Below are 15,544 nucleotides of genomic sequence, written 5' to 3' on the forward strand. Positions count from 1 at the left end.
ATTCTTTTTGAAATCTTTTGACTTGCCTGCTATTCCGGTTGTTTGTATTTCAGCTTACTATCGTCAGCTGAGAATGTAAGAAGGTACTTAATTTTTTCAACAGATGATTTTTTGGTAAATCGAATTTTTCAATTTTTTGTATAAACGGGTGTCCATTTTATCTATGTGTTTCCTTACTTTTGTCTAAATCATAAAAATCAGACAAATAACTGCAATTGTCAAGAGAATCAAGCAATTTGAACTCTTGTGAGATGATTTGTATGAATGATATTTTATGCTATTAAAAAAGTGTCTGTACCCGAATGTGTATGAACTAATTATACGTAGGGGAAGTGGTATCATGATTATTTTAATGCAAGTCGTTTTTGGAATTCCAGTAAAATTTGTTTAATTAATGTTCAAATAACACTTGTCTTTTTATGTTTTTCATTACAAAGCCTTTCACTGTAGCACACACACTAATTCTGCTATATATGTCATTTGTAAGGTCACAACTCGAGTTCGCCTCAGTTATTTGGAATCCTCAATATCAAACATACATTGATCGTATTGAAAATATCCAATAAAAATTTATTAAACACTAATCGTATCGCTTTAGTGATCATCGGTTGACTCTACCGCTTCATATAAACGCAAAAAAAAAATCTGATGCTCTATTCTTATACAAAATCGTGAACAATCTTGTTGATTCATCATATCTGTTGGCAAAGATAGCATTTCGTTGCCCTGAACACAACACCAGATCGAACGACTTATTTAGAACACCACACTGTAAAGCCAAATATGCGCAAAACTCTTTAATATGACGTATATGTAAAACTCACAATGCCTCTAGAGATGTACACATTTTCAACTGTTAGTTGAAAACATATTAAATGCAGCTCACTAAACTTCATTTTATTTTATTTTGTGAAATAATACTATCATCGTAGTTTATTTAGTTTTGTTATCATACGAAAACTGTATTAATACTAACTGTCTTTTTTGTTTTGTTACATTTTGTAATTCCTTAAATTTTTTATTTTTTTATATTTCTTTGTCATTTATAAATATATTGTGTAGGTACAAATACTAAATCAATAACTAGAATGGAACTTTATTGGTCTAGAACATATAAATAATTACTATTTATGCTTAAATGTACGACTGTTTGCTTCCTAAATAAATAAATAAAAAATCTCTTTTGAAGAGATATTCATTATGTTATTAACATATATGTAAAAAAAGTTTTAAAACGTTCGGATAGAATTGTATTTATTTAAATTAAAGTTATATAATGTAATACGGCATAATAAAATTAAATGTTTACGACCAACAAACACATCGCATACGAATATAACGCGTTATGTGCCATTTCCATCAGAAGTTTTTTTTTCCTTTTAAATGTCAGATCGTTACTAACATTTTTTTGCAAGAAGAGTTGCTCAAATACAGTTCCATTTATTTAAATAAAACTAGTATATTATTTATCACCGTCTTCACTAGATTTCAAAATAATGACAACAACTTAAATAGAAATAGAAATCGACAAAAGAAAATTAATTGTTTCCTCGTTTTGTTAAGTTTTTTTGTAATGGATTAAAAAAATAGTGATCGAGTGCGATATGAAGTGACAAATGAAATGAGACTCGTTTAAGCGGTGATCTTCGTAATCTTCATTGCGGTGTGGAAACATGGACCAAGTAAGAGGAAAATGATAGTTGTTCTTGTAATGCAGTGTCGGATAAAAATACACAGATACGATGGACAACAAGTCGTAGGTACCGACCTATTGATTCTGGAAGAGATGGGTACTCGAAACTAGTTTAACCATAGCATCTCCATTTCTGTTACAAGGCTAAATGATGTAGAATTGAGGAAAAAGAAGAGATAAATACAAAGATATTAGAAGAACGAGATATGCTATGTTGGCCGCCGGACCGTAGCCGGGGTACTACCTAATTAGGGTACTTTGAACGGTATCGGGACGTGTACGCACAGAAATCTGTTCTATGTATTAGTGCGGATACCTTAGCGCAAGCGAAGGTGTGCAGTAGTATTGGTGAACAAAACCGGCGACACTCGGCAAAACAATTCCACTCAGTACGAACTGCGCATAGCACATCTCGTTCTTCTAATATCTTTGGATAAATACCTGACTATTGAGATTGGTATATCTTAGAAAATAGGAGGAGCATTTGAAGGTATCAAGAGTAATGGAGTGATCATGTTTCCTCATCCTGAAAAACAGGTAATGTAATATGGGGAAATTATGATCATTCTGAAATTATTTGCTTCTTCAGATACGAGCTCTTATTTAAATAACACAATAATGCTACTATAATATTGGGCGACTTTATCATCACGGATATCTGCATAATTCTCGTTACTAGAAGGGCACTTCGAAAATAAGTGTCAAAATAGTTGGTTTCTAGTCATATTCAAATATATAGATGGTTTAATTGTGGAGATATTTTTTTAGGTATTTCCAGAAAGAGAAAATTTATACATATTCCTCCAAGATTATAATAGTTTCGTGTCATTTGTATTATAAAGTACATAAGTGTCCTTTAAAATATAATATACAAGTGAAGCCCGGGCAGATGTTGTCCTGCCACAGACCGCCTTCTACGTAGGGAAGTTAAAATTTGTTGTTTTATGTATTTTTGGATGAGAAAACTCAAACATAAATAAATCGTTGAAATTTTATTTATTAATTATATTTATACAGTAGGGCCATTTATCGGAACCAAAACTATCATATATTTGAAATTTGAACTATCTTACACTTTTACGAAATTTGATTGAAATCGGATGTGTGGTTTCGGAGATTAGTGCGTTCGTATTAGATTGTACGGACTTGGAGTTATGCTAAGCTTATAAAAATGATATATCGACTATCCAAACACAAATACTTCAGAAATATTACGCCAAATAAAAATGTGCAATAAATTATTTATTTTCAAAATTGAAAATGTATTTAAATCACCGCATTTTACAGTAGCTAGTAGCTATGATTTCCATATGCGGCGGAGCCTGTTCCACCGGGGCAAATAACGCACAATCCTCAGTACTTAGACGAAACACCTGCATACGAATAAAGTTTTCCTTGTGGGTCCTATCTTAAACTAGCTTATTCAATTATTGTGTGATATTTGTGACTGATTATGTTCCTACCTATTTTATTGTTTTTTAACCTTGGGTTAATTGCAATGTTGTTCGAGGAATTCATTATCGATAATAATTATCTTTCTAAATTCTTTTTAGACGTGTTGCTATCACTTTACTTGCATTTGCCCACGTTGATTGTGTAATTGCTTGGAAGCCAAGAGGTAATAACAAGAACCCCGTGTTTTGCTAGCTATCTAGTATTCTCACATTTCACTATGTATCCATTATGCATTATCCGATGACAACGTCGCTTTTGGGCGGGAATCAGCCATTGTTTCCCGCCATTTTGTTTTCCACAAAGGTCAGGTTCATTGTAGTTTCTTGAATGTGTAGTACTTTTTGTTACGATCAGATAAACAATGTGAAAGAAAACGCACGCACAATATTTCTTGCTTAAAGAAAATACTTATGCGAGGCACTTTGTAAATAGAAATTTAATGAAAATATAATTTTTTTCCCCTTTCAAATGATATCTTCATTGCTTATTTGGATAATATAAGCAGGTAATGATATTCTCGATTCGTGATATTTCTCATATCATTCTGAAATGTAAATATTAGTTTACGTACAAGGAAGTACAAAATTGCGAGGCAAAAATTTATCTTTCTACAAAAAAACTATTTTTTTGTTGTTCTTATACGATCCGATTTCTATGATTTTCCCTTTCTTTTGTTAACCACGCAACATTGTTAGAAACCACGTAATGTCCAGCTCACATACTTAACCATTAGCGATGTTTCTTTCTGAAACTAGGTAATTAAGCAATTTATTATTAGTACTATTGTAGAGGTAGACATGTAGGTAGACATACCAGTAGCGTGCGGTCTCGTCCATTACGAATATTTAAAATGTAAACTGGAGAATCAAAAATAAAAAAAAGTAGGTACACGAAGAGAAATCAATTGTTGTCCTCACTATCAATTAACAGGCCTTATAAATAAAAAAAACATCAATTGAAGAATCTTTAATCGATTTACTTTTATAATATATCATGAAAATACAAAGTATATTCGTTGTAATGCTTAGATATTGGGATTTGATTCATATGTCCAGATATCATGATAATATGTTCGTAATTTACCTAAATTTTACTAGGAAACCTGTAAATTCACTTGTTAGGCCTGCGATCCCCCTTTCATCCAGAATTACCATTAGTTTGAAAAGATTCTCATTAAATTAGTAATATTCCTTTTTTCCGTGTAGGTAACCATTTTTCAAACTGGTTTTTTTCACGTAGTGATATTAGTTGAAATTTTTTTTTTTAATTTTCCAAAACATAATAATTTTTTGTTATCTTGCCTGATTGTATAGTTTTCACAAGAAGTATATGCCGATGTTTTGAAACAAAGGCAGAATGGTATATATCATATTTTTGTTTATTTTTTATGTGAAACCGCACAAGAGTCCCAACTGCTCCCAACCGTCTGGAGCTAGTGAGACTATGGCATCCCCAATTGGGGTAAATTGTGAGGTTGAGATGGGAAAACGGAAGGTAGGGATGTACTTGACCACCCAGATCTGGTCACCAAAAACGGTTAAAGCCGTTTCAAGCAACGTTTTAATACTGAATGATGGTATCGCACAATGGCAATACTGATAGCTTCTTCCGTGCCGCAAATAACTCTTTTTTTTAAATTAAATAATTGTGAAATATTAATCAAATAAAATCATGTGCGCACGCCGGGTTTTGAACCCACGACCTCAGGATTACCAGTCGAGAGCCTTACCTTTGACCACGGAGGCCGTTAAACAGGATAACACAAAAGGAGTGTCGCCACAAACAATATTTTTCGTTTTAATAGTGTAAACAGAAAGGTGTGTCGAATTAGGCTCTCAAATTTCAGATTTAGAAAGAAGTATATAGCTTAACGTTTTGATTTATTATACTTTTCATATCAGTACTAGTCACGCCACTGGTCTTCTGGTACAATTGTATATTACTGATTGTTTTCTTCAACCTAGCTTATTTCCTTTTACATCCGTCAAGAGATTTTCTCTAACATAATCCAATTCTGTCGAGCTAAACTTACACGCTCTGCGGAGCTAAAGATTTTATCGATTTAGTCCAGGTGTCTGTCACACAATTCATATTATACCTACAGAAGTCATGGTAGATTACTCTAAACCTCAATAGATTTATTTAAAAAACAGATTAACCCGTCAGATTAAAAAATATTTTCACATAGAAGTCCACAGAGACGACACAGTGAAATTTCATAGAATTTCGGAATGCTTTATTTCATATTTTTGAAATTGTCGTAAAAAAAAATACCATTTTAGAAACAAGAAGAAAATCATTGATAATTCTAAAAAATTTAAATTTATAATTAACACGAAAATGTAATAAAAAACTTACTTTTTGACTCGAAAAGTCTATAATTTTGAAAGAATTCGGTATTTAGAAAATAAATTCCTTTTATGTATGAAAATAGTTAGAAAACTGTCACTTCACTTTTCATGTCGTTTATTTGTAATCATTCAATTTAAATTCCTTAGGACGGGTTGTTTCGAAGAATTTGAACAATTCATAAAATTTCAATGTTTATTTCCGGGTTCTGTGAAAGTCCTATTCAAGTTCTGTTATCATATCAGCATAGGGTAGTTGCTTGAAAGAACTGAAATAAAAACAGAACTTGAAAAAATCTTTCACAGAACCTGAAAATTGAAATTTGAAGAATTGTTCAAATTCTCCGAAACAACCCGTCCTATGATTTTATCCATGTAATCATTTATAAATATATCATGCACACTGAGAATAATAATTATTTATCTTTCCAAGGACGAATAAATTACGTATCTACGAATTATAGAAAAAAATCTTATAAATTGTGTGGACACCTAGGTCATATCTGCACTTCTGACTAAATATGATGTTTGTGGCTAGAAATGTCCTTACAAACATAAATTACAAATATCATATTTAAGGCCGAGGCTTGAATGGTTAAAGCACTAATAAATTATTGCGAGAAATCGGTTCTGATAAAATTATTTAATTAATTATTATGTTTTGTTTATTTTATTCTCGTTCTAATACCGAATTACTTCTTTAATGATACCGAATGATACCGAATTACTTCTTTTTTGCTTGGCATTGACCTTCATCATTTATAAGTCAGTTTATGGATTCCATTAAAAAATGTATTTATCACTGTGAAGAGATTAATTATCGACGTCCGCAGAGAGGAGAAGTGAAAATGCCACCAGCCGGAAAAGTCAACCATTCGAATCTATTTAATTTTGTTTTGAAAAAAATAAAGAAGTTAAACTTTAGATGGTGATCTTGAAGAAGTGTTTTATGCGAAATATAAACGGATACTGATTATGTATAAAATAAAATCTGTCACTTCCAAAGATCGTGTGATATTGTGCGCATCATTAACTTCATTTTTTTTTATATTTTTTTTTTTTTTTTATAGTGTATACCTCACAAGAGTCCCAACTGCTCCCGTCTGGAGCCAGTGAGACTATGGCATCCCCAATTGGGGGATGTTGTGAGGCTGAAGGTAAGTGGGGAAGGGAAAGAGGAAGGTGGGGAAGTACCTGGCTATTCAGATCTAGTCACTAAACACGGCTAAAGCCATTTGGAGCAACGTTTCAATTCTGAATGGTGGTCTTACACCAGGGCGATACTGGTAGTATCTTCCACTCTGGAACGTGCCGCAAATATACTATATATTATTTTAATTAATTAATTGTGAAATAACACAAATTAATCAAATAAAATTTATTTGCGCACGCCGGGTTCGAACCCGCGACCTTCGGAATGGCAGTCCAATGCGTTACCACTGGACTATGCCGGCCGTCGATTATTTAATAAAGTATCAAGATTTTTAACGAAACGCTGTTATAATATATGTTCTAACAAATCTTCCATAAACCATAGCAGTATTTTTTTTAAATACATAAAATATTATCGAAGAAAGCAAACACTTTGTGGTTTGACATTATACAAATATAAAAAGTGTTTTGTTTGAAACCACCTTATTTTATTATATACGTCGACCGGTTTCGGTTGTTCCCAACCTTCTTCAGGAAAATAAATATATAAACTTAACTTGTTTAAAACAACAAAAAAAAACGTTTTCATTTTACATAAATATATTTTAATGGGCAGCGGCGTGCAGTCCATAAAAGGTGAAAAGCTGTGCTCACCCTTAGAAAAAATGGAGTACATATTGTTAATTTATTAAGAGTCTTTTCAAATTACTGGATACCTGGTTAAAACGGGGTTGCAGACCGTTTCCTGATAAACTTTTCGTAAATTCCTAATATTCATGTATCTAAATTTGCCTTCTTAGTATGAGATATGAAAATGTGAAAATATTTGGATTTAATGAACATGTCTCCCGACATTGTGATCATATATTTAGTAAAAGGTTATCAGGAAATCTATTAATTCATTCGTTAAGGGCCTGCAATCCCGTTTTTAACCGGAGGCCTAATAATTTGAGGAGATATAAATTAAATTAGCAATTCTCATTTTTCTCCTTCTGGTTTTTATGAAAAAAATAATTTACACAAAAATAAGTGCGAAACTTGCACGCTCATTTATTCAGTTAGCCACATTGATCAGCGGAATATGATAATATGACCATTTTCAAATAATATTCAAAGAATATTAATTGTTATTTTGTCCCGCAACTTACACACATCCTAACTTTGGTCATAGATCAGTCACTGATAATAGGCACGCTAATATGTAGCAAATATTATAGTTTTTATAAATTTGATAAAATACTTACGTAGGCACGTAAAGTAGTTCAAAACCTGTGAAAATGGTATGTGGATTATTACCCATTTTGCGTCGTTTGAAGTAAATAGTTTGCACGTTATGAGGCAACAACAACAGAAACAAAGGGAATATTTAAATGACTTCTTAATGCATGCTATACACGTCTGCATCGATCGAAAATTAAACAAGCGCATTGATTCTTATTTTATAACTAACATTTGCCAAATTCAAAAATAATCTAATATTATTATTTTAATATTTTTCGCTGATGTACGGAGTGTAGGCATTTCTGTAAATCGTTTGCGTGTAATAAATTAATTCGTGCGATTGCGAAACTAACACAAAACATACTGGAATCATTGTTCGAATTTCAGTCAGTGCGGAAACAATGTGGTTTAAAGAAGAAATTATTTCATTATGCAATACAGCGGAATCTCACACTAGAAGGTAAAAATAATACTTGAGTATTTGGAAAATGCTTGAAAAATCTAAAAATATTAAATAATAAAATATCTTCGAAAATGTTAAATGCTAAACATTTCATCTTTATAGGATCTAAATTACATGTTTAAGATTTTCCCAAATTGTATAAATTGATATTTAGGAAATTCCTCCCTTAAATTTTTTGAATTTTTTTGTTTATTTATTTAGATGCTTGTTAAGCTTTTACATTTATAATAGAAATATATAAAAACATAAGTATTTAATAAGTTACTCATTGATCATTGAAGACAATATTAACCAGTCTCAAATGAAAAATGTGAAACGGAAAAGATAGAAAATGATTATCTGAAAGGGACCTTTGACTAGAGGTACTTTGGTAGAGCTCTACTACTGACCTAATACGACCATTTCTAATTTAAAACAATATCTTCGTTTACAATCACATAATTAATGTAATTTATTATGACCGAGACCTACGCGTAAGGTAATTTTCACCAGGGTATCTAAAAAATAAACAGTTTTTTCTTTTATTTATTCAATAATATTATTATTCAATTTGTGAAAAACAGTTAATTTAGAAACAAGTTCTTCTGGGGATTTATTATTACACGTGACAACTGTTTTGTCTTCTGAAGGCCTTACTAAACATTAATTATTAACATACAAAACAGCTGTCACGCGTACTAATAAATACACATCAGAACTTGTTTATAAATAAACAGTTTTTTTATATAAAAGAAAAACTTTAAATTAAAATTGAGTTTCAGAAATAACAATAAAAAATATAGAAAAACAATCAAATAAATAACTTGTAACCTGATGATCCGTGTGTTAAGCAAAACCTGTAGGTTGTAATACTTATTAATTTTGTCGTTATAAACAAAGTTACTGTTTTATTATATAGCCTTGCACCGCATCGAAAGAGATAGATTCAAACTTCCGTCACTCCTTGACATTCGTCCTCTCCTCTTTTTCATTTATCCCCCACACAGCATCCCAAGGTCCCGAGGGAAATCATTTTCTTCAGGACCTCATGTACGGAGGTTATATAAAAAACAAAAATAGGCATTACTCTTTTATTGAAGCTTTTTATTGCTATCAACACTAATTTGTAGAACTCCATTTTAATTTTTAAAATTAATAATAGTATTATTAAATATATTTATAAATAAGTTCTGCTGTGTAATTATTATTTGATAATGCCTTCAGAAGTAGAAACAGTCATAATGCGTTACAATAATTACACAGCAGTACATGTTTATAAAATTATAGTGAATTTTTTTGGGGGTATTATGCCATGTTGCGCTACCTCCTTCTTAAGCCTAGAGCCTTCTGGATAAAGAAGGAGGCAGCGCAACACGGCATAATACCCCAAAAACAAATCACTGTAATACTTTTGGCCCTGAAAATCTCAAATCATACATGTTTATAAACGTTTATTTATAAACAAGTCTTGCTGTTTAATTATTATTTGATAATGCCTTCAGAAGGCAAAACAGCTGTAATGCGTTACAAGAATTACACAGCAGAACTAGTTTATTAATAAAAAAAATTGTAAATTGAATAATAATAATATTGCATTTATAAAGGAAAAACTTTAAATTAAAATTGATATAACGATTCACCCAACTTGTGTTTTTTTTTAGTTTCGATGTTTGGTCATTCTGATGCGATAACTGCATATCTTTTCTATGTTTCATTTTATGCATTTTGATAATTGTTGCTGAAAATTATAAAAAATGTAGTGACTAGATAAATCCCAGGCGGAAGTGGCAGGAAATTATTTGGAAAACTCTCGAATTACGTATTTCGAATGTTCCTTCGAATTCTTCCGTCAGCGTAATAAAATCGCATGGACGTGAAACTTAATTGTCGGTAGAAATCACGTGTGTTCGCACCTTGGAACGGATGCTAATTAAACTGTACTTTTCACTGACAATCACATCAATTAGGAACACTAATGTTTAACTGCTAATCTCTTCTTCCATATTTTTGGCTTTTTTCAAAATATAAACTCGGAAGAAAAGTGGAATCTAATGGTAAAATTAAGTGTCACCGCAAAATTATTATTTTTTAAATTTTAGTAAAAAAATATTAAATAATAATGAGATGATCCCGATGAACCCGTAAAACATTTTAAATTTTCAAACATCGGTTCCGTTATAATTAAGGTAAATTTTCCGACAGTTATATCTCGCTGCGTCTTTGATTTCTATTCCCGGAGCTAATAGTAGTAATATGCAATGTGATTACATGGTTATGTAAATGCGACAGTTTCCTTTTTAATCATCCCAATCTTTGTAATGAGTGTTGAAACTTTTGTTTTTAAAAACAAAATTTTCAGAAAAAAATAGATTGCCTGCTTAATTAAAAATACGAAAAAAATGATTAGGAAAGGAGTAGAGCGAATGTACAAAGAAAGGAATATAAGTAGCTGTAGTTATTGAAAATTTCTTCAAATTATTAACCGTCCTGTCAAAACCGGTACTTTTAACCGCTTCTTGAACTTTAATCTAATCCTAATGATATCAGAACACGTGTTCATCCATCTGTGTCGGTCTTAACAATATATCAGGACGAAATGCAAAAAAAATAGTATTTTTTTTGCATTTCGTCTTTGCAACACGTGTTCGGCCATCATGACAAAATGTTGGTATTTTATTTTTATTTTTTTATATATATATATCTATATATATATATTGATAATTTTTAATTTTTATGCACAAAAAAATAATTTTACATAATTTACTGCAATAATTATAAAACAAAAATTAAACATAATTTAGTATTTATTTCATATAATTTTAAACATAAGATGTACCACCATAATAAAGCTAGGCTTGTGTGTATGAGTATATTGTGTGTATATTTATTTGCGTTTTGTGAAACTCTGTCAGAAATTTTCGCATATCATTGTTTTATATTACATTTCATATGTCGACTTCCTGACCACGCTAGAGTGCGGATTAAAGCATCTGTTTATGAATTTATTGTTCCATCGCTGCTATGCAATTTCACATGCCTGCAAATACCTCATTATGCACAGAAGTCAAGAAATGCCAACATTTCTTTGTTTCAATTAAGTGCGATTAAGGCGACACAAGACTCTAATAACGGGAGTTTGCTAGAGGCTCATATTTTAACTAATTTTTCCGAATTTGTGTAAAACGGGTTGAAAGTTTCATAAAACGTTTTTAAACTGTGAAGGCGATGAATTATTAACTTGCCGAGGGATTCTTATAGAAACATCTGAGATTTTAGTAATACGTTCCTAAGAAATAATTAAAATAAACCCCATTGAAAGATCAATTTAGTACGCCTTTTAGGGAAACTTCGATTGTAGGTCCGTCCACTACGCTGGGCCGCGCGCCGAATATTGCTTGTACACGACTTCATAACTTATGTCGTTAAGAGGAAGCTACAAGCTAAAAATGTGTATATTCTTGGTATACCTTATATTGTAGGTAATAGGCATTAAAATCGCTTGACAAACGGAGTCTATAAACCTTCGATTTCAAGCAAATAACTGGTTTTTATTTATTTTGTAAATAATTTTAAAAGAAAGCAAAAAAGTTAATCAAGTGAAACTGTCACAGTTAATCTTAGATATAATACTGTTTTTATTGAGTAATTTATATATTTGTTTGTATTTTACTCAAGCGAAGCGAAAAGGAAAACCTTCAATTTATCTAAAGCATATTTTTGTATACATAATGTACACATATTCGTTATAAAGATGAATCAAAATAGTAATTTGGCATTAAGCTTCGCCTCAAGATTTCCATTTTATTTTAGGGATTTACTAAGACAAATTCAACCGCAGGTCTGCCTAATACACCCGGGCCGCGCGTCGCATATTTTTGTTCATGGCTTCTTCACTTACGTCGCGTCGTTAAGATTCCGACTTTATTTTAGAGTATTGTCTCGCCTTAAGTTTCTTCGCCAACCGATGCCAGTGACGTAACATGAACTACATAAATGAAAACTTGGAAGTTTTGGTATCGAGATTCTGAATGAGTTTTTGTTAAGTAATTTAATAAAATTATAGAACCGTGCATAATAACATTTACTGAGAGTCTTTGTTATGGTCCCTTTGTTGTTACTTAGAATTCTACAAAAGTGGAAAATTCGTAGAAGCATAATAAATTTAGTATTATTTTAAATTATTTAAATTATTGTGAGGTATATAAAGTACAAATTTACGGTACAAGATTTCATATTTAAGCATTCTGTACATTTTGGATGATAGGTGTAAAAAATGTTTTTACGATATTTAAAGTGTTCTTAAATAAATATATCTACTGCTTAAGAATTTTCATTCAAAAGCGACATTCCTCTTAAGATCCTGCTAAGATGTGCTAGCACATCTGTTCTGCCGAATGGTATCTTGAACAAGTCGCGGTGACAGTGGTCAGTCATACATAAAACATAGCATTCTAAGAGGAATGGGTTATCGGTAGACTTATGCACTATATTAAAAAGATGAACCTACGTATTGCAAGAATTAATTTATTCGACCATTTTCAATCTGTACATTGCAAAATTTAAAATATTTTAGATTATTTTTAAACACTTAAAAGCATCGTAAATATTTAATAGTGGACATTTTATAAACAAATGTATTATAAAGTATAAGTTTTGGACGATTACCGTCTGGGGTTGTTGTCTTGCCTTCTCCGATGATTATCTGGGTTGATAAATTTGTTGTTATTTTAGGGTTAGGAAATGTGGAGTTTCCGCTTCTATATGTATGTTAAAAGAGATAAATTAATTTTATAAGTTATAATGAATTTAATTTTTCAAAATCAATCACGTAGAATATCGCAAGAATAACTTTGCAAATGCTCCTTATGAACTTTGCACACTATAAATTCCTCGCTGCCGTTAATCGATGCTAACAATTGGTATACATTTTTTAAAAAAGTTTAAAGAAACAACGAATAAAACAAAACAATAAACAGTTCAAAAGTCATTGTTTTGTGAAAGGAAAAAGTGACAATACAAATGATTGACAAATTCTCTTGACTCGGAGAAGAAAAAAGTGAACAATGTATTCCGTGAACATTTCCCGAACGATGTCCAATGCGACCATGTCGGAGAGGAGGGACAAGGTTAAGCCCCTGTCCAGGTCCTGTTCGACCTCCGCATGCAGCGGGAAGCCCAAGAGGAGGCATCGCAGAGGTCCTAGGTAAGTTTGAAATAATGAGTAATTTAAAAATAAACAAATTAACAATGTATTCCATGAAAATTTCCCGGACGATGTCCAAGGTCACCATGTCAGATTGGAGGTAGAAGGTCAAGCCTCTGTCCAGAGGTCCTAAGTGAAGTTGTGAATCAAACCAAAAAACAAAATTTTTGACCTGTGAATTTACAGCTATTTACGCTTTCTACCATCGAGCTTTGGGGTGATTTTAAGTTAAAAAAAATTCTTGAAAGTATTGAGTATTTATCTCTTGAGTCGGACCATGCCAAGTGTCACATGGGTATGTATGAGGAGATATACGAATGTGAATTAAAGCCAGGAGTGTGCGCCAAGACTGAATTGTTTGGCGGTTTTGCGAGGAAAAGGCACGACGCCGACGCTTAGAATACGAGTACCTAACAACCAACATCTTAACAATCTTCCGTCTAGAGAGCTACTTATAGTTTATTCTCGCTGGGTCAGATGGAACCTTGTCATTCCAACGGATCGGTATCATAAAAGTTGTCATCTTTTGTTTTGTAACTAAGCGAGGATGCGTTATGTAGTCATGAGTTCCTACACCTTGTTCCGTTCTTCACTTCCTTAGTTTTAAACTGACATAAAGTGGTGTATGCAAATATATTTTATAAAAATTGAAACAACTCTCAATGAAAATAGAATAGAATAAGATACCGAAAATAATTTATAAAAAACGGTCCCAACTGGGACTTCAACTCAGCTTCTAGTGAAACTATCCCTTTACCAATCATTGTGCAACTGAGACCCAATTGAATGTGTTATCTTGTAAAATTTAAATTTTTACTAGTATTAGTTTTATTATGTCAAGGATTCTTTATAAAAATAACTAACTACCTTTCCTGATTTATTTGGTAGTATAAACTTGCCAATCATTAGCCTAAATATTTTTGCTTCAATAATAACTGAAATCTGAATGATTAAATTATTCAGATTTTAATCAAAACTACAGATTAATTCGCAGTTTTGACACAATGATTACCGATGAATGATTATATAGATTATTTTGAAACCTTCCAAATAAATTCAATGCAATGCAGTGGTTAACCTTCTAATTCCTGCAATCTACGTTCTATCAAACACACATCTAAAGCCATAAAGCCTCCGTAGAATCCCCTGTACTCAATTATGCTTTAATGAGCTTCGTAAATGCATTTTATTGGTACTTAAAACTGATTTAGAAATGATGATTAGTCTCAGACGAGTATTCGAAGTAAGTATTTTGTGTTGTGTTATTTTAATAATTGAAAAATAACAGTAAACAGAGATAAATTGAATATTGGTAATGACTGTAATGAGGTTGCCCTTTCGCAATATCTATGTTATCTCGTTTACTGCACAGTAAATAATTAGAATTGATCAACAAATTATTGACGAAAAAAATTTTAAGATGTTTAATTCTATTTCGAAATGCGTTTTTTATCAAGGTTATCTAAAACAAAATTTGCTCAAATTACGAAATTAGCAGATACATTTGATGTGATAAATAAATAAATGTGAACTTTAGAAATTTAATACATAATTTCTATACAATATGATGAATTTAGTAGCCAGGTAGAAGGAATCTATGAATGGTATAAAGATCAGGTAGAAGGAATCTATGATTGGTATAAAGATTTTGAATTCACCAACAGATAACGGGTAGGTTGGTACCCAGCAACATACTTCCTTACAGTTAACACCCTATTCTGGGTGCCTTTTTTCAGAATTGACATATTTAATTGATCCAATTTTTTCACTGACTAATTAAGATACATTTACCATATTATTTAACATTATTAAGTATGAAGTATAGTTTAATAGAAGTTGTTAACATTAACATTTCTCCTCACGAGGAATTCCTGTTCTGAGGTGGACTATACATGGAGAAAACTTACTGATGTGAAATATTGTTAATATTGTTAATTTATTAAAAATTAATCGTTTTCCCGTTAAAAACGGGACTGGAGGCACATAATGATTGATTTGACAAATTTCACAACAAACTATCAGTAGAGCAC

At 31.5% G+C, this 15,544-nt stretch overlaps 1 protein-coding gene across 4 annotated transcripts in view; it reads left to right on the forward strand.

Moving 5' to 3' along the window:
* The window catches only part of f (espin protein forked), a 234,985-nt gene that overhangs the window by 123,079 nt on the left and 96,362 nt on the right, over positions 1-15,544 (forward strand). The window contains exon 2 of one of the 4 annotated variants that reach the window (XM_089644062.1): positions 13,144-13,514. The exons of the other annotated variants lie outside the window; for them this stretch is intronic. Within the exon in view, the coding sequence (XP_089500188.1) occupies positions 13,375-13,514 (140 nt within the window). The 5' untranslated portion in view covers positions 13,144-13,374. The remainder of the gene's footprint in view (positions 1-13,143; positions 13,515-15,544) is intronic. 4 annotated transcript variants of the gene reach the window in all.

This window comes from Hesperophylax consimilis, chromosome 1 (assembly GCF_061612785.1).
Source record: "Hesperophylax consimilis isolate HC1 chromosome 1, BYU_Hcon_1.0, whole genome shotgun sequence".
NCBI classification, from domain to species: Eukaryota; Metazoa; Arthropoda; class Insecta; order Trichoptera; family Limnephilidae; genus Hesperophylax; species Hesperophylax consimilis.